The sequence below is a fragment of the Sander vitreus genome, chromosome 4 (assembly GCF_031162955.1).
Source record: "Sander vitreus isolate 19-12246 chromosome 4, sanVit1, whole genome shotgun sequence".
In the NCBI taxonomy this organism is placed as follows: Eukaryota; Metazoa; Chordata; class Actinopteri; order Perciformes; family Percidae; genus Sander; species Sander vitreus.
This window is the reverse complement of record NC_135858.1, coordinates 19,706,002-19,731,843: the sequence shown is the minus strand read 5'-3', so window position 1 is coordinate 19,731,843 and position 25,842 is coordinate 19,706,002. Positions and strand designations below refer to the sequence as shown.

At 39.6% G+C, this 25,842-nt stretch overlaps 2 protein-coding genes across 20 annotated transcripts in view; one reads left to right on the top strand and one right to left on the bottom strand.

Moving 5' to 3' along the window:
* r3hdm2 (R3H domain containing 2) overlaps positions 1 to 16,419 on the bottom strand; it is a 75,622-nt gene extending 59,203 nt beyond the window's left edge. For 18 of the 19 annotated variants that reach the window (XM_078248909.1, XM_078248921.1, XM_078248916.1 and 15 more), the window contains exons 1-2: positions 16,140 to 16,419; positions 15,763 to 15,813 (exon numbers count right to left, since the gene is read on the bottom strand). The gene's annotated coding sequence lies outside the window, so the exon portion shown is untranslated. Of the gene's footprint in view, positions 1 to 7,475; positions 7,746 to 15,762; positions 15,814 to 16,139 lie in introns of those variants that run through there. The other variant, XM_078248911.1, reaches the window with a different exon arrangement.
* A 2,696-nt stretch (positions 16,420 to 19,115) lies between these two features.
* Positions 19,116 to 24,072, top strand: LOC144517080 (inhibin beta B chain). Its single transcript, XM_078248908.1, has 2 exons — positions 19,116 to 20,136; positions 20,580 to 24,072. Exons 1-2 carry the CDS (start codon positions 19,788 to 19,790, stop codon positions 21,356 to 21,358), a joined length of 1,128 nt encoding a protein of 375 aa, XP_078105034.1. The 5' UTR covers positions 19,116 to 19,787; the 3' UTR covers positions 21,359 to 24,072.
* The last annotated feature ends 1,770 nt before the right edge of the window (positions 24,073 to 25,842 follow it).

The following is a 25,842-nucleotide window of genomic DNA, read 5'->3' as shown; positions in this document are numbered from 1 at the left end:
GATTTCTGTCATTCAAACAACTCTTAGTTGTAATTTAAAACTCGTCCAGCCAATTTAATAAAATGAAGGGTTTTATTCGTGCTTGAGTCCATAGATGCAGTTAATGGATACGGGCACAGAGAACTGAAGGCTCTGTTAGCAACGATTAGCTCCGTTAGCGGTTAGCTCCAGTTAGCTCTGTTATAGGAGTGGATGAGACTGCCACGGACAGGGGTAACAACCAGACTCTGATAAATGACATTTGGGGAGCTTCCACAGCGGTGTGGCCGCGGTGTTTTGTACGGTTTTAAGTTAATCCCAAGGCAAGAACACCAGCAACATAGGCGCCGATACCGTGGGTGCTCCGGGGCTCGAGCACCCACTGAGCACCCACGTGTGCCAGACTGCCAGTAGGCTACATACATTTTAAAAATAAACATTGCAGTTGGTGCTAAGTGGAGCGTCTGTCATAGTGTGATTGTTATGTCGCTGTCAGTCCCCTGCTCCATATCCTATCCACCAATCACAGCGTCTCTCGGATAAAAACGCCTCTTTAGTGACCCCGCTCCATCCTCCCATTAAACAGTGTGTGTATGAGCCTTCGATAGCATAGTGGCGGTCCGCCACGGTAAAATTCAGCTGTTTATGAAAAGTCATAAACTCGTAGCGCCGTCTGCTCTACTGAACTCAAGCGAACTGTCATCCGCTCTCTCTCCCCGTAGGGTGAGCAGAGCAACTGGAACAGTGACAGGACGTCATCACTCACAAAGTTATGGCAACCAAATAAACAACAGGGCGGGTACTACTTCACCCAATAAGTGATAAAGAGCGACGAAAGCCGCGACATGAAATCCGCACTCACGCCCGTGAAATATGACAGTTTATTGGAAAATAGCATTGTGGACACTGAAGTTGATGAATTTACTGTTTATCAGACCCCAGATGAGACAAGAAGCTAATGTTAGCCACGCTGCTGTGATGGCCCCTCTGCCTCTGACTCGCCACTGCGGGAGTCTGTGTGTATTCCTCCGACACGCTGTAGTAACGTTACTGATTTAAAACCGTTTTCCAGGTTAGTGGGGGTGCATACCGCTGAAAACCAATATGAAAAATGTAGCTAGTAATGTTCACTCAGTGTTTTGTTGTTAAACTGTGTGTAAAATGAGCGGTGACGTTAAATCACCCTACGGTACCGTCTATCTTCTGGATGGTTTCAAGGTAACGGTCGGTAGCTTACATTAGCAGATAAGCCCATACACCACCCCCCGCCCTCCTCACTCCACTCCCTGTTTGCTCTCCGATCACACCCAGAAAAATCCCAGTCCTTTACGCTCCATTGCAAATATGGTGAGTATTGTCTTTCTGTCGCACAATACAACACAAAGCAAAATGTAAAGACATCACAAATTACATAAAAGTCATAAATAAAATAAAGTCAGCAAAAACTGTTTCAACCTGAACAGAAAATGTGCCATTATCCTAAGTTTTATGACTCCATGAATAAACAGTAAAGGTAGGGATGTAACGATACACTCAACTCACGATTCGATACACGATTTTAAGTTCACTATATCATTTTCTCACGATTTTTTTTTAACAGGATGAATAACTGAAAAATATTCCTTTATTTATATAAACTGTGCAAAACAGCAGATGTGTCCGCTTATCAAAGGCGCAACTGAAATAGTATTTTATCTTAAATAATAATAAAAAAAATTAAATATATAAAATATATTTTAAATAAATAAAGTTATATAAATAAATGTGTATTGCTATGGTCATATGGTTACATTTAAATTATTTATTTAAAATGTGATAACAATAAGTTATAATAACTTTCGTTAAAATTCGTCGTTTGCTGTTTAACGGAAACGACGAAAGAATAAACACTAGAAGGCTGAAAGGGTATTTTACAACAACATTCAACGTGACACAAGCTTACGGAACAGGACCCAAATGCAACACTAATGTCCCGTCAGTAACGCTCAGCCCTCACCGGAAAAGTGCTTCTAATATCCTTCACGGGTCTCCGTCCAGAGCAACGGGATCTGTTGCTCCATCTCTTTAACTGTCTATGGTACAGGCTATGGCTGTTTCTTGGTCAATGCCTATGCTTTTTCCCGCTGTCCTGATTTGTCATTACAGCCTGTCTTGCACATGTTACCAAGCACACAGATAAGACCAAAAGACACAACACTCTGAAGCACCAATGTAAACAATCTGAAAGAGGCTGGAGGAAGATAAGAGAAGCAACTGAAGTTCCTGGCTGAAGTTTAAAATCAGTATGTCTGATCCGTTAAACACTGCCCACAAGTTGTTACAGCAAATTTCAATGCCCACAGTGATTCAACACATCACGCTGACCACCAAACAGTGATCATTTCCCCGCATATAAAGCTTAACAAAATTTCACTTTGCTGTCTGTCTGAATGCAGATGCTCGTGGGATGGATCAGTATCTTGCAGTGAGAAAGAAATCCAATGCTCCAAGTTGCTTCGCGTTCCAGGCAAAATCATGTCACTTGGCTCCCACACCCTGTTCCTATCTAGCCCTCAATTCAGTGGTCAAAATGATCCTTGATCCAAGAAAGGAACTAAGAAATGTTTCCTCAAATAGTTTTTTAAGCATTCAACTAATTAGTTTGGGTTTTGTATTATTAAATTAAATATAGTTGCTTCTTTATTTAAAACTGTGATTACATTCATACGATGCAGCACAAGCTTTAATAAAATGATTAGCCACACTAGGACACTGTTGTGAATTGCCCATTCTTTAATACTGTAGATCGATACTTGCTCAATCAAGTCCCATGATTAATGCACATGCTGTGCCATAGTCAACTGTGATGGATGACCTACTGGAGGCAAAAGAAAAAAGGAAACAGCACTCGAGGAACAGACAGCTGCAGCATCTACATCTTTAGCGGGCCCGATCAGTGGACTCAGATGCCATCGCTGCATACACTATTAAACTTTTCACTACTTAACTATCAACCATCAAACTCTTATACAATGTATGGAGAGCAACAGAACTCGTGATAATAATCTCCTCTGATATGATCCAATTTTGTTAAGTACAGTTTCTCTGTTGATGTTGAAAAGTGCCATCAACTAGCAATCGCTCACTTACACACCATCTGATCCGATTAAAAATGTAATTACTTTTTTTCCCCCCAATGGTATTGCCAAGCTATTACACATTTTAAATATGTTATATCAACTGTTGGAGCCCCAATGTTTTCATGTGCACAATATTTGGACTAAAAAGTGGCCCATTAACTGGTATAAATTAGTAGGATATAATGTACCCAGCCTGCCTCCTAATCTAGCTCAATGCACCTGCTTTGGCAGTGTGTTACAAGACCTCTTGCTAAAAATGCAAGGTTGTTTGGCAAAAAGTTGCATCTGGCTCAACTTCCATGGTGTTGGACAATTAAATATATTCCAGATAGATTATAGTATTATAAATCACAGTGCAGTGTCTTGGCATCCAATAAGTCTTCAAACTGGTCAATGTATTTTTCAGTTTTTCACTGTTGCATGGAGCAACACACCCACAATAACTCAGCTCCTCGGCTAACACCGTGCTACTTTCGGTCTGAACACTAACCTCAGTAGATGTTAAATGATGCACTGAAAACGCACTGGCACTGACCAATGTCATCTATGATCTGCACAAACACCTCCATTTGCCACAGTCACACTTAATGACAGCTGGCTGGCTGGGCTGCAATGCCAAAACAGTGATTAAGAATTGAGAGCTGCCAGCCAGCCAGCCTAACCTGGAAGTCGGGCATCTAGCCAGTCAAAGAGCCAGGCTGTGGTCCAGTGTCGTCTCTTACAATGTGGCTTGTGCACTCCAGAATGGCCAGCAGGAAGGCAACATGCCAGCCATTTAGACCTTCATTCAGCCAACCAACACTCAGCTCAGTCTACCACCTAGCATCCCCCTTCAACTGCTCTTCAGTGTTTTTCCCTTACCCCTTCTCTCCCCAGGCACCTAGCCAGCTAAATATAGTCCCCTCAAATCCCATAGGCTAAAGACCTGCAGGTCAGGGTCTGCAAACCAAAACACACCCCAAACAAGATGTATCACGGGCATCATAGGAGGACATTAAAAGCAGAAACAGCAACCATAACAGTCAGGAAAAACATGGCCTCTGTCCTTTTTGCATAACCATTACACCAGGCATTGGGCAACTGCAATGTTTCAACCATTACGACATTGTGCTAAAATAGAAAAATAGGATGATGACAGGCCTGCTGTTGGCTGTAAGAGTTGTGGACACAAAATGACATGCATACTGTACAGACCGGTTCATCGACGCAAGCTCAATCAAGTAGGGCTGTGACTACATTTCAATACAGCTATGCAAATCCTCATCTAGTCACCCACCTCCTACTTTTTTGGAACAAACACTAATGCGTCAGGTTAGACTGAGTCCATCAATCCTCAAATAATAAAGGACTCTGTCCTTTATTATGATTAATCAGCTTCAGCAAATGAAAATGCTACACTATGCATGTTAAATTAAGAAAGTCTTGACTCTTTGCATTTAAAAATGAATTGCCATTGTTAAATTCATTAGATGCTTTACTCTCTACTCACTCATTTCATGTGTGAGAGAGGGGTTGTATGGCACTGGCTACTCAGCACAGGTTAGGAGGTAGTGTTAAATAGAGAACTGCACACGGCAGCGAGTCACTAGATCATGTAACTGACCTGACAGCGGTGGCAGGTCAGCGCCTTGCTGCGCTATGCCATCTGTTTACCTGTAAAAGCCAACCACTCCCAATACCTCCACCTGCCTAAGGATAGCAATTTATCGGTCCCCACCTTCTTCCCGTTTTTCTTGCTCTCCCTCTGTATGGCAACCTCTCCATCTATTGTCACAACCGTATATGTCAGAAACATCCACTCCTAAACTTGTTCTGGTTAAACAGTATGTTCTCCATCCTCCTTTCCACTCTCAACTCTTCTAGCATTTACTCTTTGCTTTTTGTTTGAAAAGGCAATCTATAGGCTTAAGAGGCCTTTTACTGAGAACTTTTATTTTCTCTCAGTTGATCTCTAAGTCCGTTCAACAAGTGGGTATGTCTCTTTGACAGTCTCATCTGAGCATGACTGGAGCTGGTCCATAGACAATGAAAAAATAAAATTTTCTTTACCCAAATGAGCTTTATTCTATTGTAGTGTTCTTAATTCTGAAACAGAAAATGCACCCAAATACTCAGTGTCATCTATAACATCTTTCCCAATTCATTGTCTTTGGAGCAGTTCCACATTTTATACTTCATGACATAAACATTTATTTTTAGCACTTAAGGTTTTGGATCTGGGGAGGGTTGTTCATGTTTACTAATATTATGGACTGTCTTAGACCATAGGAATAACTTTATGAGTTAGTATGAATTTTGAAAATGGGCATAGTTTCCCACAGATCTCTCACATCCCTGCTAGATACTAACATGTATCATCTGCTTTGTGTCCACTACATCCATTTGCATTGCTGCAGACTTTCAATTCAGTAAACTGATACATTTACATCAACAAAATAAAGGCACTGGGATATACAGAAACATTCAGCACACACAAACATGCATTTGAAACACTGTAAAAAGTGTAATAATATGGAGGTTATGAGAAGGGACAGGTGGATGGGCACTCTCTGAAAGAGAGTATTGAGGTTTTCAAGCATTCTGTCAATATTTTCTTCCTCTGTGTCTGTTAATCTAAACAAAAATGTGAGGATTTTTTTTAATTGCTTTGGATAAGAAAGTGTGAACCTTGTGACTTAAAAGGCAATTACAGCAGCAGTTACTCCAGGGATTGCTATTGATTTTTTCCTCCCTTCCTCTCCCTCTCGTGCTTCCTCTCTTTCATACGCAAGTCTTTTTCCCACGCATTGGCAATTAGTATGCAGGAGTGAAGCTGCAGGAGCACCAGCTACCTGGGGAGCAGAACTCCTAAGTCACAAAGACACAAACAACACAGGTAATGGTCACACCTACAGACAAGGTTGCACACATACGATTTCTTAATGCAAGTTAAAAATGGACTGCATTATGTCAGTGAGGGCTAAGCAGCTAGCTTTAGCCACTTCCGTTATCCATATATTTCCGTGCTCAAGAATGCTAACATGTAGACTAGCAGACATCAGGAAGAAAACAGCATTAGTTCCGGCAACCTGACACCAAATGGGCAGCTTCTATCTAATTTGGGGGTTGCTGTGGTTGTAGTCCGTCTTTTGCATTTCTAATTGACATGACAGTAGAATCATGGGATCATTGTCATTTTATGAGCAACATCAAGCTAGTTGGATTAGGGTGCATCACTTAGGACTGATGCATCTTAATTTATTATAATGCTGAAAGACGTGCACACACGTACACAAATAGGCAGGCAGTCATTATATAAACAGCCCATATCCAGCACAAGACGGATCTGGGCCGGCCCGAGTGAACAAAAAAAGAATAAAAAGGAACAAGCAATGAGGAGTATTGCGAGTACGATTTTGCTTGGCTATAACGATCAGAACAGATAAAGAGAGGGAAAAGCCAGGTCTTCTAACCCTGAAACAGTGCTGAGGCCATTATGACAGATTGCTATTAATAGCAGCAGATTTTTCATTCAAGGAGGGCTCTGCTGTTGTGCCTTCTCTCACGCTTGTGCTGGCTCTCTCTCACCTCCTCTCTATTCTTACTCTATTCCTGCACATTGTGTTACACAAATAAATGGTGAAAGCACTGACAGTGTAAATATACAGTATATTGTCTTTAGAGATCAAAAGGAGATTTCTTATTTCTGATGCATTCATAAACGGCTGTTATTATAACCCATGACTGCACCTTCAAGCCAAGAGGATCATTGAGGATAAGCTTCAGGGTCTCATAACACAGGACTTCCCACATACAGCCTTATGTAAGCCCATAGGTTGTCCTTTTTAACTGCACCCCTCCCTGCCTCCTCAGTATGACAGTGTTGCAGAGCGACGCCTACTTCTCGGTGACTCTCCACCCCCACCAGGCGACCTCCACCCTCCTCCCTCCCTCCTCCCACACAGGGACACAGTGGAAGGGAATTCCTCATTACTTCAGCATTTGCCTCACGTTTTGTGTGTGTCTATACAAACATGTACAAACAAACTGACCACTGGCATATATCAGCCTTTAATGTGTAAAATCCATCTACATAAAACCAATCAGGATTCTCCTTCCATATTAAAACACACTGATATGAATGAGTATGCAAAGTATATGAAACTATCTTCCAGCAAGCCCTATTATATGATTTTTGCACTCTTACTAAGGCATAATTAAATAGAATTGCTGCAGGAACTTAAAGAGCAACAATGAAAAGTGCCAAGAGGCAATTATGACAGTGGCAATAGCTGCATGTTGAACTAAATTTCAAAGTTGTGAAAGGCACATGAACAAGTTACATCTCACCTAAATCTCACCCACTGACAAAGGCACACACACACAGCACATGCTTACTGTATTTAGAGTTCAGCTCTGTGGATCTCCAGCCAAGTCGGATCAGGCGTCTCACAGATAAACGCACATTATCGCAGCAGCAGAACCAGCTCTGGACCAAGACAACGCTGACAATAAGTCTGTCTTGCTAAGTAGTACAGATGAATGAATTCCATGTCCCGAAGCATTTAAATAGCGGAGTTTCAGGTGTGATTACCTCTGTCACTCTCTTTAGCTCATTCTACTTTGTCTTCACGCTTGCTCTCTTCCTCCCTGCCTGCTTGCAGGTACCAACAGCTCCGTTTTGTTAATGGGTTTCATGAAAATGGATAGACAACTCTTTTTTGACTGCCCCCTCTCTTTTTCTGAATGAAGCACACCCACTACAGGGAGACAGAAAGCCTTGCTTCCTGGTTGGCTCCCTCTCGCTCTACTGCTCTTATGCTATCATGCACACAGTTTGCACCGCTCCCTTCTCCTCTAACCCTCCCTTTCCTGTGATCTCTCTCTCTCTCTCTCTCTGTAACAATATAATTGCAATGACAGCCAAACCAGGGCTCACAAGAAGCCCAGCTGTTTAAAGGGCTGCTTGGATCAGCCAGTATGTCACTTGATACAATGGCAGGATCTTTATACAAGGTTGCAGTAAATACATTTATTCTTTCACAACTACAATTTAAGGTTTGGTAGTTTTCTTTTGCAAAAAAGGACATAAGCCTACATCCGCAGGCAGAAGATACAGTCCAGGCACACCATTCATCAATATCCATTTCATGGGAATATATGAAGTCTTTATCTGTAGCCTTTGTCTGGACAAACTGAATGAGCTCTGACAACTGCTGGTGAAACAGAGCACTGCTGCAATGTTAAAATCAAATAAAAACGGGGTTTTGAAGGAAAGATAGTGGGGAAAATAATGAAACCACCTCATTAGCTCGGAAAAACCCTAATCCCACAAGACCACATATTTGCATCTTCCCCTGCAGCCCCCTCACTGCTAACAGCAGCTGAAAGAGGCAGTCAAAAGTTCAGCATCAAAGGAAACGTCAACAGGCAAATAGGTGAGGTAGCATAAGTCCAGGGATGTCGGTCTCATAGATGGTTGAGTTTGTGAGTAGAGGTGTGACGAGATCACCGAGTCCCAGAAAAACGTGAGGATATGTCTCGTCGAGGTAATATCAGTACACAAGTTCAGTATTACGTCGTACTACCGAGGACCGATTCACTTGATGCCAAATTTCGGTACCATAGTGTGAATAAGCATGAGCTTCTCTGTCCTCTGCATGTTTCGCATAGAGCGGAGCTCAGCTCAGCTCCGACACATGATGCAGACGGAGCAAGACTACGTCACCTCTGCAGCTTGTTCAAGTCACAGTGAATCACGGCAATGTCGGTAAAGCAGTCGCAAGTGTGGTTAGTTTTCAAAACTTCACGCAGACAGCGTTTGCTGAAATATAACCTAATGGTTGAGATTGCAGTCCAGTTAACTTTACACTTCCGAGACAGACGGGAACAACAGCGTTCTCTACGCCCTCGTGACTCACTGACAGGCACAAAAGCGTTCTCTATGCCCTGGGGACAGACTGAGAGGCTGGAGGTTGTAGGGCAAGGCAAGGGAACTTTATTTCTGTAGTACATTTCAGCAACAAGGCAATTCAAAATGCGTGTTATATTTTGTGCAGTGTGTAAAATGTTAAAATGTGAACGTACCCATCCTGACCCGCCACTTTTAAATTGTTTGTGTTGCAGCATTTTGGATCCCCGGTGTAAACCCTGCAGTTATTAGAGCTGAAGTAGGACTGTGCAATTAATCCAATTTTAATCGGGATTACAATTTTGGCTCCTAACGATAAAAAAAAAAAACACAATCATTTTGCAAATTACGTTTTGCAAGTTAACTGTTTGAGCACACGTTAACGTTACATCAAGAAAGCAAACGGCACGAAAACGCAGAGCAGAGCCAAACCCTGAACCGCCAGCCTCTGACTCCACGAAAGCTGCGGGGAATTAAACTCAAGTTGGTAACATTAAGCTTGCTAGCAACTTTGTTTGTTAACGTTGTTGTTAATTGTTTGTTAGCTTGTTCACGTTATTGGTAACATAACCAGTTAGGCTGTAGGGTTGGGCATCGAGAACTGATTCCTACTTGGAATCGTTTCAAAAATTATGATTCCATCGGAATCGTTTCTTTATTGGAGTCGCTTGGAATCGTTTGGAGGATTTGGTTTCAAATCCGATCATCACTTCCCAATTTAATATGCCCAAGTTTTGGTTTCCGTAGCAGCCAGGCACTTGTTGTGTTGCAGCCTTGGAGCACAGTAAGCGGCGCTCTAATGTGGCTGTATTTTACGTTGAAAAAAGTAAAACTGCAAACCGCCACCACTGAATCAAAATAAAATGTTCCTCTTATATGTGAAAATAGGCATGTGACCCGTTTCAACTCCACTCCTCAAAGAATCGGAATCGAGAATCGATAAGAACCGGAATCGAAAGGAAGAATTGGAATTGGAATCAGAATCGTTAAAAATCCAAACGATGCCCAACCCTATTAGGCTGCTAACATTAGCCTGTTTAATGGTAACCGTAACGTTATAGTTAACAGCTAAGGAGTCAGTAGCCGCCGTTTGCATTTACAGTGAGTGAGCTGACAATAATGTTACAATGTTACACTGAGTCAAAACTCTGCAACAGCTCAAATCACGTCACTGACGTTAACGCTTACTCTTCGTCATGCCCTATGGGACACGAGGCTGCAAAGAGATCTCAGCATCGCATTTCGTCCTCGGCATCACGCTGCGCATCTCACTTTGACAGGTGCATCTTATCGGATCTTATCCAGCAGCTCCTCCAACGTTTAGACACACCAGCTAGCAGGGCAAAAGAAACTACTACTTATTAAGGACAGCACTGTTGTTGTCAAATTGGCCTTTGTTTGTGGTGTGACTGATTCATCTCTCTCTATTTTTTCAGAGTAATTTAAATAAAAAGTTTGATGATTGATCATATATGAGATTTTAAATTTAGGACGGTCCACATTCATTTCGGTTAAGGAAGAGCCCTGTCTTATTTTGTCTTGTGTTCTGAATGAAAAAAAAAAGTTCAAACAGGTAAAGTATAAAGGGAAAATTCACAGTTCAAGTGTTTTCACTGTTATTTGTTTAACTGTTGTTTTTTTTTTTATTAAATAATTGCAACATCTTTCCAAAAGTCAATAAGTAATCGTGTTAAATAATCGTGATTTCAATTTTGACCAAAATAATTGTTTTTCTTCTTAAGAATGTTAATTAATGTAGTGTCCCTTTTTAAAAAATAAATAAGAATTAGATCTGAGAAAAGTAATTTAGTTTTGTTTCTTACATTGATTTTACACTATTTCAGCTTAAGTGGTGCCAAAAACAGCTTGGGTGCTGCGCCGAAGCCTTATAATGGTAGGGAAAACCCTGTATGCTAACAGCACTGATAACTTGACTGAATTTTACATCCAGTCGCACATGTGCGACCAGTAAATTTGCCCCCTTTTTTGCACGTTAAACGTCGAAATTTCGGTACCTGAGAGCGCGTAAGTTTATCTGTCCTCTCTGAAAATTGAGAGAGAGCGGCGCTCTGACACAAACGCACACACTCGCACACACACGCATAGCAGCGGACGGTGCAAACTACGTCGGCTCTGCAGTTTTGTTGAAGTCACAGTGAGTCACGGAAATGCAGATAAAGTGGTTTCAAGTGAGGTTACAGTTTTTCAAAACTTCACGCAGACAGCGTTTGCTGCGATATGATATTAATGGAGAGCCGAAAGCGGTCGCGGTGCTGTTGACGTTACACTTCCTAAGCAGACACAACAGTGGTTTCTGTGCCCTGGTGACTGACTGACAGGCTGAGGTTGTAAGGCAACTTTATTTCTACAACACCTTTCAGCAACAAGGCCATTCAAAGTGCTTTACATGAAACATTAAAGAGCAATTAAAAACGGTCATGAAAATAAAACAGGCTAAAAATGAATATACAAATACAAGAATAAAAGTTACAGTGAGTAAGAAATGATTAATTATTCAATTTAATAGGTTGTAGGGATGGGTTTGGGAGGCGAGAGAAAGGGGTTTTATTTTTATTTCTGTTTAATTTCTTTAGAGTGTAACATATTCTAATAAAATAACATAATGTTCTAAGTACATAGGATAAATAGGTTTGACAATAATTTTTACAACTTAAATAATTGTTTTGTAATTATAGAGGGAAAGTACCAAAAAAAAAGGTACCGTTGAGTAACGGAACCGAATTTCAGGTATCGGTACCGATATTGGTTCAGTAGTAGCCTAAACAATGCATGTTTAATTTTACGTTGAGTTCATTGTAGACTAGAGCTGATATATATATATATATATATATTTTTCCCCTCATGACAACGATGGTGCTGTCGGTTAACCTATGTTGCATCTTCAAAAGTGACACTGAATTTGAAACAGCACATTGTAATTTCTGCATCTATTATCAAAGTATTTATTAGTAATACAGTGGAAATTAGTAGAAATGTGAATATTTGGTTAGCATGTTGATTTACGGTGTGTGCCCCTAAATTTTCTGGTTGCGCCCCTAAAATTTTCAGTTGGGGGCCACTGTGGTCCTAGTGAAAAAAGTTAGTCTGGAGCCCTAGTATATTTATTTTAAATTGTATACGTTTAGCATAGGTGTAGTGTTGTGGCTCAGTGGTTAACATGGTCACCTCACAGAAAGAAGGTCTTTTCTTCAAAATCCACTGTCAGGATTTGTGGAACCTGCACGACATAGCCTAAGAACTTTACAGAAAATGGATGGATGGACATTTAGCACACAACTGAGCGTCTACCAAGTTAAGAAGAGAATCCAACCAATGACTCCATCCTACATTGGCCCTGAAAAAAGGTTTGTCTCAGGTTGACCACATGACTGGGATAAAGGGGACGGCCTGCACTAATGCCACCTAATGCCTCAAACCAAGCAGCTTCTTCTGCATTTGATTTGGGCAGCCAGGTAGCCTCTTACAGGACAGTAAAGAAGACAGTGAAGGGCTTAGAAGGCAGAAAGGAGAAAGGGGAGGAGTAAAGCAAGGATCAGTTGCCAAAGATACCACAGATAAACCGTTCATGAGTACAATCACAAGATGTGGCAGTCTCTACACACAGCATACGTATAACTTAAGTGAAGTTATAAAGAAACACTATGAAATTGATCATTAGCACAGCAAAAGTACAAACAGGCCAAAACAGGGCTTCACCAAATACAATTGTGTTTGGACATAACCAGTTTCTTATTGACTTATTACTTAATACGGCTTATTTTGACCCAAATCTTTGAACAAATAAAGCTACTCTTGCATTAAGCCAATAGTACTCATTCTAAAAGCATTTAGTTTTTGCGGTGTGTCACACACCACTGCTACTCGTCGGCCCTCGTCTGCTTTTTTTCGTCGTTTAAAAGATCTGCATACCTACACATTACACAATAAAAAAAAATAATGTACTATATCGTAAGACTTAATTTAAAGAAGTCTCTCCCTCTGCACCCTGGTTCGTGGTAGACTGAGCCGGCCACTAAATATATAACAATTTAATAACTTAATGTTTAATTCACACCGTTGTCACGGCATAGGGAAGCACATTGCTATTGTTAGATGAGCAACAACTGTGTTTGGCTTATTTTCTGTAACCATTGTAGTGTGAAAGCACGGTGGGTGGAATTAGCAAGCTAGCTAACTAGCTAGAGCTGCTCGGTCCCTCCGCTTCCCCACTGCAGGGAGACTTCTTTGCCAAGAAAACAGTTGAAAGCCTGGGAGATGAACAGGCTAGCTAGTCATCTCCCGGCGTTCCTTCATCCTGGCTCTGTGCTGCTGCTGGCTGTTTCAGGCAAACACTGTTTTGTTATATGTATCATGGCAACAGTTTGGATATCCAGTTTCCCTTTTTGAATGACAAATAGAATACTGCCGCCTGATGGCATGGAGAGTTATTACCTCTCATGCAGGCGCAGAACATTCGTGCTAGTTGGCAGTCGACTGTAGTCTTTGCGGTGTTCAAGACACAGGCCTTCATCCCCACTAGTTCTTTGCCGTCTGCCTGGTGTGTCGGCACCTTAAGGCCATGCAACCAGTCGCCTCCCTCCTGCTCTGATCAATAATTTATATCAAAGCAAGCAATGAGGATTGAGAAACAGTGACAGAGTAAGACATCAAGAGAAAGGGAGCTCAGAAAACAAAGACAACTGGAAAAGAAGAGGGAACAAATAAAGATGGAGAGAGACAGAGAAACAGAAGCAGGATTTGTTAAGAGAAGAGAGAAATAGGAGCAGCAGCAACAGCACCACGCTTGGTACTCTGGCAGAGATCTATAAATAGCTCTTCAAATCTCTCTAGAAAAAGCCACTCTTCTGCTCATGCTGCAGAGACAGAAGAAGACATAGATACCTTGCTGACAAATAACAGAGATCATGTCTTATCAGATAATAGCTGCCTATTTCAATTACATCACCATGTAAAATACAGTATTAAAATCGCTTTTACATCAACCATCTTGCCTTGTATAAATATTTGATTGTAGAAAGTGAATACTGTAAAAGCAAGTAGGTTACATCCAACACAAACTCACGTTCTACAGGCATATGAATAAACAATTGTTTATGGTCACGTATCCTGCAAACCAAAAAAAGAATAAAATCATGAAATCTCTTCATCAATTCTTTCACTTGTCCACCAAAAAAGTCAGTTTCTACAATTTATAAAAGGGGGGAAAACATGTTAACAGCAAAGCAGGATACGCCATCTTTCTCACTGCTGGCCTTAGCAACAGCAGACTGTTGATTCAATGACTCACCTCCATCAGATCTCACTATGGATAAGCTTTTTCTCAATGATACTACGCATACACCAGCAATTTGACTCAGTAATATTTAGGAAAGATAGGTGCCTAATGTACAGATGCAGAAAAAAAGAGCTGCAATTGGGTCAACTCTGGTACAAAACAAATCGGTGTGTATACCAATGATTTACACAAGAAATACAGAAACTGCTTCCTTAGCATCCTTAACCTTAGTCAGTCTACTAAGGAACAGACAAATTGTGATATTTTCAAGTCTCAATATCAAATGTAACCACATTGGCAGTCCTTGCCTGCCATTTGCTGATTCTCTGCATCACATGACTGGCCAACGCCAATTGTAATGAATATTTATGTTTTCAGACACACATGCTGTTTTCCCAGAGCAGATGTTTGAATCACAGCTCCGACAGTCTGTGCTGTGATCCCACCTAGTTTGACACAACAGGCTTGCCATCTATTTTCAGCTTGAGTATAAAAATGTTGAGCTAAAGCCAAGACACAAAGACCATGTGTCATGTTTTTCTCGACAAACCCCATTTCTTATTTGAATCCTCCTCAAAACTAAAATAAATATATATATATATATATATATATATTTTAGTCTGCCATTTATATAATATAAATAATAAATGGCAGACTTGTTTCTGTTTTTTTTCAATAGGTCAAAGAAGAATTATGCCTCACTGAGCAAAGGCCTTGGATGATAGATATTATCTTTGTTTAGAAGATGGCAAAGAAAATGTAGGAACACATTACACACAATGTACACTTCAACATAATAGTGCAATAAACACAGCCCAGTAATGCAGTCCTAATTGTTTTTGTTTTTTTAATGATTTCTAAATAAGCTCATGTCAATTCAGCCTCATAACCCACTAACATTCAATCATTATTATAAACTATGGGTTTTTAATTTCCAGTAAATTTATTATGTCATTAAAAACATCTTTTTGAGGTGGTTTCTGACTATCAGTGGACACAACCATATACACGCCAGGGTGTAATAGCAGAACACCTTGTTGTCACCAGCTAAGGTGGGCTTTAATCGTGATTGCAATGAACGGCTACAAACAATTTCCAATCACTTCATTCTAATTCAACCAGATAATTAGCTTATCACTTCATTCCCAGTTACTCCAGTCAATCATTCATTCACCGAGTTTCAGGAACGTTGACTGTATTGTACTGTATTTATGTTTTTGACTGTAGCAGTACTCTGCTTTGTTTATTCCCTTTTTAATATGTTTATTGTTTACTGTATGCACCTAACGTTACTACACCAAGTCAAAATCCTTGTCGATGTAAACTTCAATTGATAATAAATCGGTTTTCTGATTCTGATTCTCGTGCCAGGCATGGAGAACGCGGACTTTAAATATGGTGCTTAACGTAACGTTATAAAAACCATAGATCATCGATTAACATAAGTTATCTCAAGGCATCTCAAAGGTTCAGCTCACCGTTTTGCTGGCCGTATGTCACGAGTCCGTGTGAAGAATCCTTCAAGCTATCTGTAGAAAGCAGATGGCAGATTGGTCAGAGCAGTGGCTGTGCAGTTGACTGAAAATATTAGCTTGCCCACACGCTAACAAAAGCTAGCTCACCAGGCTTCCTCTGGCGAGTATAATTAGCCATCTACAGCACCTAGCCATCTAGCTAATGTTAGCCCGCTAGCTAGCCTTTTCCTTTCAATGTATGCTAGCAACCCTACGTTAACAAAACTTAGCCAACCAAGTAGCATATGTTTACAGTAAGGTGAACCTTGTTATAAATCTTTACTAGCACTGTCAGGTCTCAAAGAAGGAGGTAAGGTTAGCTAGCTTTCCGAATGACTTACCAACGCTAATAATGGAGCTGCTAGCTCGAGTTGGTTAACTGCGACCCCGACTGTCAAAGTAGCGCCGCGTGAGGGGAGAGCGGCATGAACGTTAACGATAGATGGCAAGCGCTGAGGAGCAAGGCAGTCAAATCCGTAACAGGAATACAGCGAAATAACAACAAAAAGCTAAAGAATAAAAGGACACAAATTAAAGAAAAAAGAAACAAAACGCTATTCCCTCTTCTCGGCTCCGGCTTGTATGTGTGTCAGCGTCACTTTTTTCCCCTCGCCGACAGTTTACGTCAGCGGCGTACTACACATTCGAAGGGAGACGTTCAGGATACAGTAGAGTTGTGTAGGTATTACGTTAGATAATACTTAACGTATATATATATATATATATATATATATATATATATATATATATATATATATATATATATATATATATATATTAAGGTGCCGTTTTTATCTCCGGTCTTGACAATAGGCATACTCATCTTTAGTTGGAAAGCAATGCAGTTTTATTGCAGTTTATGCGGCATTATTAATCAAATCGTTCGAGGTACAATTCCAGTGAAATTTAATCCCATCAGCTATAGAATGTGTGGGGGTGAGGGGCAGTCTAGTGTCCTCGTCTAGGATCCTAGTGTCCTGAGGGTAGATTCCTGTGCCTCTAATATAATAGTGCTGGCCTGCATGGTGTTTCCTGTATGGCAAGCCATTTTAACATTTAATAGCTAGACTGGATATTTATTGCAGATATCCATAATTCAACTCTTCCTAGTCAAAAAGAACAATTCAGATATCCACAATGACATTCTTCCTATCTACAATTGTCATTTCAGATATCCACAACGTCATTCTTACTAGTACAAATGACGTCACGTTTCCCACTCATGTGTATGGGGCTTTCAATTTCAGATATCCACAGTTATTCTATAGTCATTCTTACTATCTAGAATGAACATTCCAGATATCTGCAATAGAATTATTAATAGGAAGAACTCCCATTTCAGATATCTACAATACAATTGTTACTAATCAAAACTCTAATTTCAGATATCCAAAATGAAACAAACATTCCAGATATCTATATTGTCATATTGACATTCTGACTAGTAAAAATGTCATTACGGACATCAACAATTCCTATAATGGCTAGTAAAAATGCAATTTCAGATATTTACAATTATAATTATCACTAGAAACAATACAATTGCAAATTGCATCCACAAATATATTGTGGATATCAGCTAACAGGTAGATAGGATGCCATTTAACATAAAAAAAGGTTCATTGACTATCCACAATTATATTTTAGATATCCATAATAGCATTTTTTCTCATTAAAATTGTATTCTCAATAGTTAGAATGCCAATAGCGATATCCAAAATAACAATTTTACTGGTAAAAAATGTACTTCAAGATATCTACAACTTTGATTTTACTGGTCAAAACTAAATTTAAGATATCTAAAAGTCATTAAAAATTGTATGTGGCCGTTTTAACATTTAATAGCTAGACTGGATATGTATTGCTGATATCCGTAATTCAACTCTTCCTAGTTAAAAAGAACAACTCAGATATCCACAATGACATTCTTCCTATCTACAATTGTCATTTCAGATATCCACAACGTCATTCTTACTAGTACAAATGATGTCACGTTTCCCACTGTGTATGGGGCTTTCAATTTCAGATATCCACAACGTCATTCTTCCTATGCAGAATGAACATTCCAGATATCTGCAATATAATTCTTACTAGGCAGAACTCCCATTTTAGATATTTACAATACAATTGTTACTTGACTTCAAAATACATAGTTTATATTAACATTATCATTCTAACATTAAATTATTGAGTTTTAACCTCATTTTTAACCTTCCTTAAGTTTGATTATGTGGCTGTTGAGTGAAATACAACTTTGTCTTTACCTTAAATGTAAACACTTACAGTCTAAGTATTTTACACATTATTCAAAAGCACCAATAGGTAGGTAAAGTTTGTTGTAGTTCCGAATGTTCCCACATGTAGGCAGGCAAGTACCGCTCAACCTCACGTTTAACCCTTAGGCAAAATATAGGCTATATGGCTACTAGGCCTATGACTTGTTTATTTTAATGATACACTTATAACGTTTAGTACAAGTTCTAAGAAAACTTGATTGTCGATACAGCTTGTCTTATATGTGTCCATGTGGAAGGCTACACTTTCAAAAGGTGTCCTACTTTAGGACAACACATGTTGTGAAGGCACTTTTCAACCCAACACATTAGCCTACGTCTATATAGCTTGATTGTGAAAGTCATTATTTTTTCATAGAGGTGCATACCTGAAGGGCTCCCTACCCAAGTTTGTGAAATGGTAGTCTATAACTTATTAACAACATGTTACTACATTCACCAAGTTTCACTAGAAATAATTCATTACAGTAGCTTTCTTGACACTAACTTCTTACAAACCAACTATACAACATTATTATAGGTATAAATTGGGACATTGAATGTCAACATGTGTGCTGTAGACCTATATCTTATATCAAGGGCAATCATGCCATTTCAGCAGATTCACAGTGCAAACAGGCTACATTAAAGTCCATCAAAAGCATGTGCAACTTTGGTGAACTGGTCTTTTTTGGATTTTATATGGAGAACCCAACCAGACAAGACTTGTATGGGCAACTAAACTAGAGTCATTAGCCTTCTTCTTCTTCTTCTTCTTCTTCTTCTTCTTCTTCTTCTTCTTCTTCTTTTCTCTCTCTCTCTCTGACACACACACACACACACACACACACACACACACACACACACACACACACACACACATACACACACACACACACACACACACACACACACACGCATCATTTTACAGTAGGCTATAATTGGCTAATATTATGCCACATGAAGGCAACATGACGGAACGTGTTTCAAATACCGGCTGCACCTCTCGTAGCCTCGAGAACCTTTGCACGTTCTGAACTACAATTGTTTGGTGCCTATGTGGCTCGCTCAAACTGGGTTAAAGGGCACTGGATTTAAACTTTGATCGCTAAGAGTGTTGGCAGGTTGCATATTCTGCTCAGGAGAGGGCAACGAGGCAGGGAAACTACCTGTTGTGATTAACGTAGATGCCGACATTATTTTATCCAGTTTATGACTTTATATGCAGGCTATCTCAACCAATCACTGTTAATGCAATGCAGCGAGTGAGGTTATGTACCAGGTGTGTCATTGGCATTTGTTTTAATTGATTCCGTGTGCCGCTAGTCATTCCTTCTCTGTGTATGTGGTCAGTAGTCTACGTGTGGGCGAGTGTTTTGCATGTGTTGTGTGAGTGATGTGTTGTGTGTGAAAGCAGGACACACTGATGCTTTGCCAGTAATTTCCTCCATGCCCCGATGCGCTCATTGGTGCGTCCCTCCAACGTGTCACCAGTTTTGGTGGATTACCCCAGATATCTTCACCATCGGGAGGGTGAAACACCATTCCTTTTTCTCAACTCTTGTCTTCACGGTGCTGTCAACAAGGACCTCTGACAACAATTTTTGAAACTTATTACTTCCAAAGAACAACTCGGGAAAAAGGATTTGAAGATTTGTATTTGTTCTTTTACGCACGCGTAGCACAGAAATTCATTTATTTACTTCGGAGTCGAGGATGACGCAGTCTTTTGTACTTCCAGCGTTTCTGTTTTTTGCACACTTGCTGATGCAGGGTCTCTGGGTCAGTGGCTCCCCTGGCTGCGCGTCCTGTGGTTTGCCTGCGATGGAGAAAGACGCAGAGGAAAGGCTGATGATAGAATTCGCCAAGCAGCAACTTTTGGACAAGCTGCACCTGAAAGAGAGACCAAACATCACTCAGACGGTGCCCCGGGCAGCGCTCCTCATTGCACTGCGCAAACTGCATTCGGGGAGCGTCAGACAGGATGGTACTCTTGAACTAGCAAACAGTAGGCCTATACCTACCAACGACCAAGGCTATGAAATAGTGAGCTTTGCAGATCTAAGTAAGTTTGGTATTCACATTTTACACTGTAAAGCTGTTTTCCCCTGTATGGGAAAACACCACGTTAGCGCATGTTGTGGCACAAATTAGGTCAGGGATTCCGTGTGCCTTGTTAATTACTTTAGGTTGTTATACTATTCCATACAATGTAAAAATGTATGTTAGAGTACCTGTCAACACCTTTAAGATGTAACCATAAGTAGCCTATAATATGTCTGTAGGGCTTGATGTGAGCTTATATTAGGGGTCAACTATAATATTTTACATTATAAGGTAAAATGTTATGATATGAGTAAAAGTAGATTGACCTGTCCTTTATTTTTACATTAATCTGCAGTTTTACTTTAAAAGATCACTCCCTCCCCATGTTTGTGTGAGACAGCCAGGTGACTCCAAAATTTCCAAATATTAACAGTCTGTGTTGTTCTTGTCATTGATCCATAGATGAGACAGAGATTGGTGATGCGGCCAGCCTCAGTCTTACCTTCCAGTTTCTGCAGGAACGTGGCCAAAGTATCCAGGTGCTCCAGTCTTCTCTGTGGATCTACGCCCGCTCCTCTGAGGACCCTCATCGAGACTCCCGCCTCTCTGCCCGGGTCTTCCTCTCTGCAGAAGGTGGGTTGTCAGGCTCTAACCGCACCCTGGTGATGGAAAAGATGCTGGAGGTCCAGGAAAGTAGCTGGCACACCTTCCCCATCACCCGCACCCTGCAGGCCTTCCTGGATGGCGGCCAGCGCCGGCTGCAGCTGGAGGTCAGCTGCGATGAGGATGGGAAGAACCTTTGCTCCCTGAATGGTTCTGACACCCCCAACCAGCCCTTCCTGGTGGCCCAGGTGCGTCTCCGTGACGACCACTCCAAACACACACTTAGGAAGCGCTCGTTGCGTTGTGGTGACGATGTAAGCGTGTGCTGCAAGAGAGACTTCTACATCAAGTTCAAGGATATCCAGTGGCACGACTGGATCATTGCTCCTGAAGGCTACCATATGAACTATTGCATGGGTCAGTGCCCCCAACATCTGGCTGGCTCTCCAGGTATAGCATCCTCATTCCATGCCACTGTCTTCAGCCAGCTGAAAGTCAACGGCATAAACACAGCTGCATCTTCATGTTGTGTTCCCACTGAGCGCCGGCCACTCTCCATGGTGTACTTCAACTCCCAGCACAGCATTGTCAAAACGGACGTCCCTGATATGATAGTGGAGTCCTGTGGATGTACATAAATGACAGAGTATGAAAGACATGGCATAGTTAACATAGATTTGTTTCATCACAGGATAATGATGTGTGTAGACAGACAGAAAGATAACACACAAGAACAGGGCAGGTGAAGTATTTTTCTATATATAGTTTGGGACAACCAACTCTAATTATGTTGTTACTTGTACTTTAAAAAAAGAAAATAGAAGTAACAAGTTTGCTTTGTTTCAAATTAGATAAGTGTGTTGAAATGGACACATCATTTAGCAGCGTAGACATAAACAACTGTAATGTCACAAACATTGTTTCAAAATTACTACATTAGGGAAATATAGGCACAAAGACAAATATGTTTTTATTTATTTATATTTTAAAAAATTGTCACTTATATTTTTTTTATTTCATTTTAAAGTAATGCACAGTATGTAAACAGCTAGTTAGAGAGAAACTGTTGAGTGCTTAGAACCAATTGAGTGAATCCAAATAAGAATATACATTGAGTCTGAATGGAGACACATTTTTTATTCATATGTCAGAGGCTTTAACTAAAGAGAGAATATAAACGAAGCCACCTTAACATACGACAGACTGAACACAGACAAGAAAGGTGTGATATTAATGTAAAACATTTATAGTGGTGACAAGAAGATCAGGCCAGGGCTGATTGAAGTCCTGCTTATATTAAAGGTCACACAAAGCCCAGAGATAAATAGAGATATAGAGATATAGAGATAAATATGAAGCCTTCACTGTAGTGTACATTTTAGAGATGCAATCTTTTTTTTCCTTTTCATCATATGTAGATTATTTATTTTGTATTTCACAATTGCTGCTGGGATTTAGTCCAAAGTCAAATGTTTTAATGGATCTCAGGAAATTGGGATCAGAACTGACAGCACTTCTAATTCTTTCAAAACATTAGCTGCAGTATGTTTTCATGTTAATAGTCCCTATGTCCACATTAAATAGCTAATCACACGTGCTCTAATTACACATGTGCTCCTCCTGACATGATATATCAAAATGTCTGCCATGGAAACCATTTATACCCATATACTCTAAATACTTTAAAACAATGAGAGAGATCCTTAATTAAAAGTGTGCCTTTTTTATTAACTCGTGATGACAAAGTTCAACTTGGAGTATTAAGTGTTCTTGGTCTAAATACCAAAGAGAATCCATTGAGTACTGCCTAATGCAGTCTTTATATGTGGACTTGAGACACAATGTTCATACAGATTTTTTTGTATTGTTTACATTACTTTTTCTTAAATTACACCCCACAAACATTTTAATTTTATTGTCAAGTTGTGGTATGATTGAACTGAAATGGTTTTAACAGGTACAATCTGCCATTCTGAGTTTTGTCTGAGCTCACCCAATGCTGCATACAGGTTGAAATATGTTTGATCAGCATCTCCACTGTATTATTTACACAAGTCGGCTAATCAGTTGTGTAACTATGTCTGACAGCATATGAACCCAAGGTTATTCTCAGCAGCATGAGCAAACATTTAGCTATTGCTACAGTGTCAGCTTATGTGAAGGTCTGTGAGACAGGTGGGTCAGTGAGCATGTGGTATTGGCATTTATACCTCTCAAAGTCTAAAGTTTTATATGTAAAATTAGAAGCTTTCCAGCTAAAGGCAATCTGGTAATTTTTGGGGATTTGAAAAAACATCTTCCTCGTATTCCAAAAGCACAATCTATAGTCCTATGATTTAGAAGTGACTACAGTATGTCCATACCTGGAAAATGATCAAGTAAGGCATATTTAAAAATTCCAGCATTAATACTAAAATAACTAAAGTGTGATGGGCACTATTGCCCCACAATGCAACACATTATTGAAAAAACACTTTAAACCACTTTTTATGAGATTTTCAAAAAAAGACTCAAAGATTTAAACATCTGTCAGCACATGCCTTGTGTCATTTCATGCTAGGAAGAACTATATAGTACAATCATTTATTGTATACCAACGACATAAGTATTACACTGCTAGTACCAAGACCCAGGCCTTGTCTACTTCTCGCCTATGTTTGAACCAAAAGCCAAAGATACTTTCTGCTGTCTGGATGATGTTTCATGGGTTTGTCCTTACTGTCTTGTACTGCTATGATACACAGGAAAGATTTTCAGGCAATAAGTTGGGGCATTTTACCCAAACATTATAACAAGTTTTTGCATTACATTTCTGTCCAAATAGCCCACAAACTTGTTTCACCTTCTCTCTGTTGCATCTAAAAGCTACTCTTGTATCATTTCTTTCAACCTGTGTAAAACTATTTTAATGCTAGAGATTATTGTGTATTATTTTATCTTGCAAGCACCCCTGTCCCAGGACTCAATGTGACATTGAGGTGCCATCATAACATAACTTATTAAGCACTTTATCACCCAACTGTATTTTTATATAAAATTTTGCTTTAAGGGTCTACTACTTATAACTCAGGGTGACACTAGAACAAAAAGTCAGTCATCTTTTTTTTTCTTTCTAGTGTTTAAATGCATTGTATTGCATGTGTTTGCAGAGCACACATATTTCTGTATACTGTAACTGGTGGAGAAATAGAGCCAGGATTTGAATTTTGTGTCAATTGAAAGTTGTAATTATTGTCTTTATTTTTATATCATGCATTTTGTGCATAATGAAGTATTTGTAATTGCAATTAAATGCAAAATGTTTGCCACAATGTGCTGAAATGATATGATTGCAGTTAAATTATATTTTTGAATAAATAAATATTTTGAAATCAACCTGGTTATTTCCATTATATTATATTATATTATATTTTTGATCATTGTATCTTTACTTTTTTGCCACAACAACACACTGCACCTCAGAACAGAAAGAATAATGGTCATTATAAAAATATATACAAACTAAATATATACAAACGAAACTGACCACAGCAGAGAAAATAACGTATAAACAAAGTCTACAAATAGTTCTTAGTCTCTTAAGTCTCTTAGCAGTTATGGCTAAAAGATGTATTGGCTGGTGCTACCTTTCGGTTTAACAGTGAGAATATGTTTTGATTTAGTAAATATTAGAAATTCCCCCTCAATGCTTTTTTTTTTTACAATGCATTGTTTTTTTCACAAGCTGCATGAATATACATTTTACTACCAAGTGCATACAGGATAATACATTAGTAAAAGTCACTGGTATTTATTTTAAAGAAGATTTCCAATTTTAGCCAACATGAGAAACACGTTACCTGTCTTGTAATCACATTGGCACTTTCTGTAAGGCAAAGGGCATGTTTGCTCATACAAATAGTGGAAGTGGCTTTATGGACTGTCTGTGTTTGGTGTGTAAACATTCCCTTGGCATGTTGTCATTTTCACATCATGCACCTGCATCGATCACAATCTAAAGCTGAGCCAATAGTATAGAAGTAAATAATCCATTTTACAAAAAAAAAAAAATAAAGAAACAATGAAGAAACAATAAAGTATGTTTGATTTTGGCAAACTTATGAACTGTAAAGAATGTGTCCTGCTATTGTTCTGTAATATCAGTACAGTAGCACACAACCACACATCATTATATGGTAAACCATGCTGCACATTGACCTATAAAGATTTCCATATGCGAAAGAGAATGCAGAAGATACAAACACAAAATTGTTATATACATAGACCACTGTTCCATGTTTTAAAAACCATTTACAATGAATGTCCGAAAGATCAAATGCTAAAATCCCTGACTCGAACTTTCAAAAAAGTCAAAACATAATGTCCTTTCCTTCCAAAATTCGCCAACGCCCCTTCTACAGCCAACAGCGGTGCTGATGTTACACCATCCAAAATGGACTATAATCAGATCAATTAAATTGTACAAGTTGTTTATACATATTCCTTTCCAAGTTCGGGCAGGGGGTACAGGTTATCACACTGTACATGTGTGTGTGTGTGTGTGTGTGTGTGTGTGTGTGTGTGTGTGTGTGTGTGTGTGTGTGTGTGTGTGTGTGTGTGTGTGTGTGTGTAGGGCATCATGCAATATTCTTGCTAGGTATGTTCTGGTGTATACTGTATAGATCTGTCTGTGTTACTGAATATTAACTGTAGTTTGATTGTACATATACATATACTTACATACACATATACTGATATGTGTGTATATGGAGAGGCTGTGTGCTGCTACATTGCCTGTGTTCTCTTGAATGCCCAAGACAACTTTATCCTAAGGGAGACCATAAAGGCTAATCTTATCTTATCTTAAGTCTCTCATGATCAAATTTGTTGACAGCTGACCCCCCCACTGTAGGGCCTTGCCCCCCCCAGCTGCCTCCCTAACTTTGGTGTTCAAAAAACTGTGCTTGTAAAAACAAACTGCCACTATGTCCACAAGCTTCTTAAAACATTGAAAAAAACAATTAAGTTAAATTAACTAATAATAAATAATAATTGTAGATGTAATCTTAGCCCCCTCAAATACTTAGCTACGTCCCTGCATCAAACGTGCAGAGCAGCGTTCGCATTGTCTGGCTCTCACACA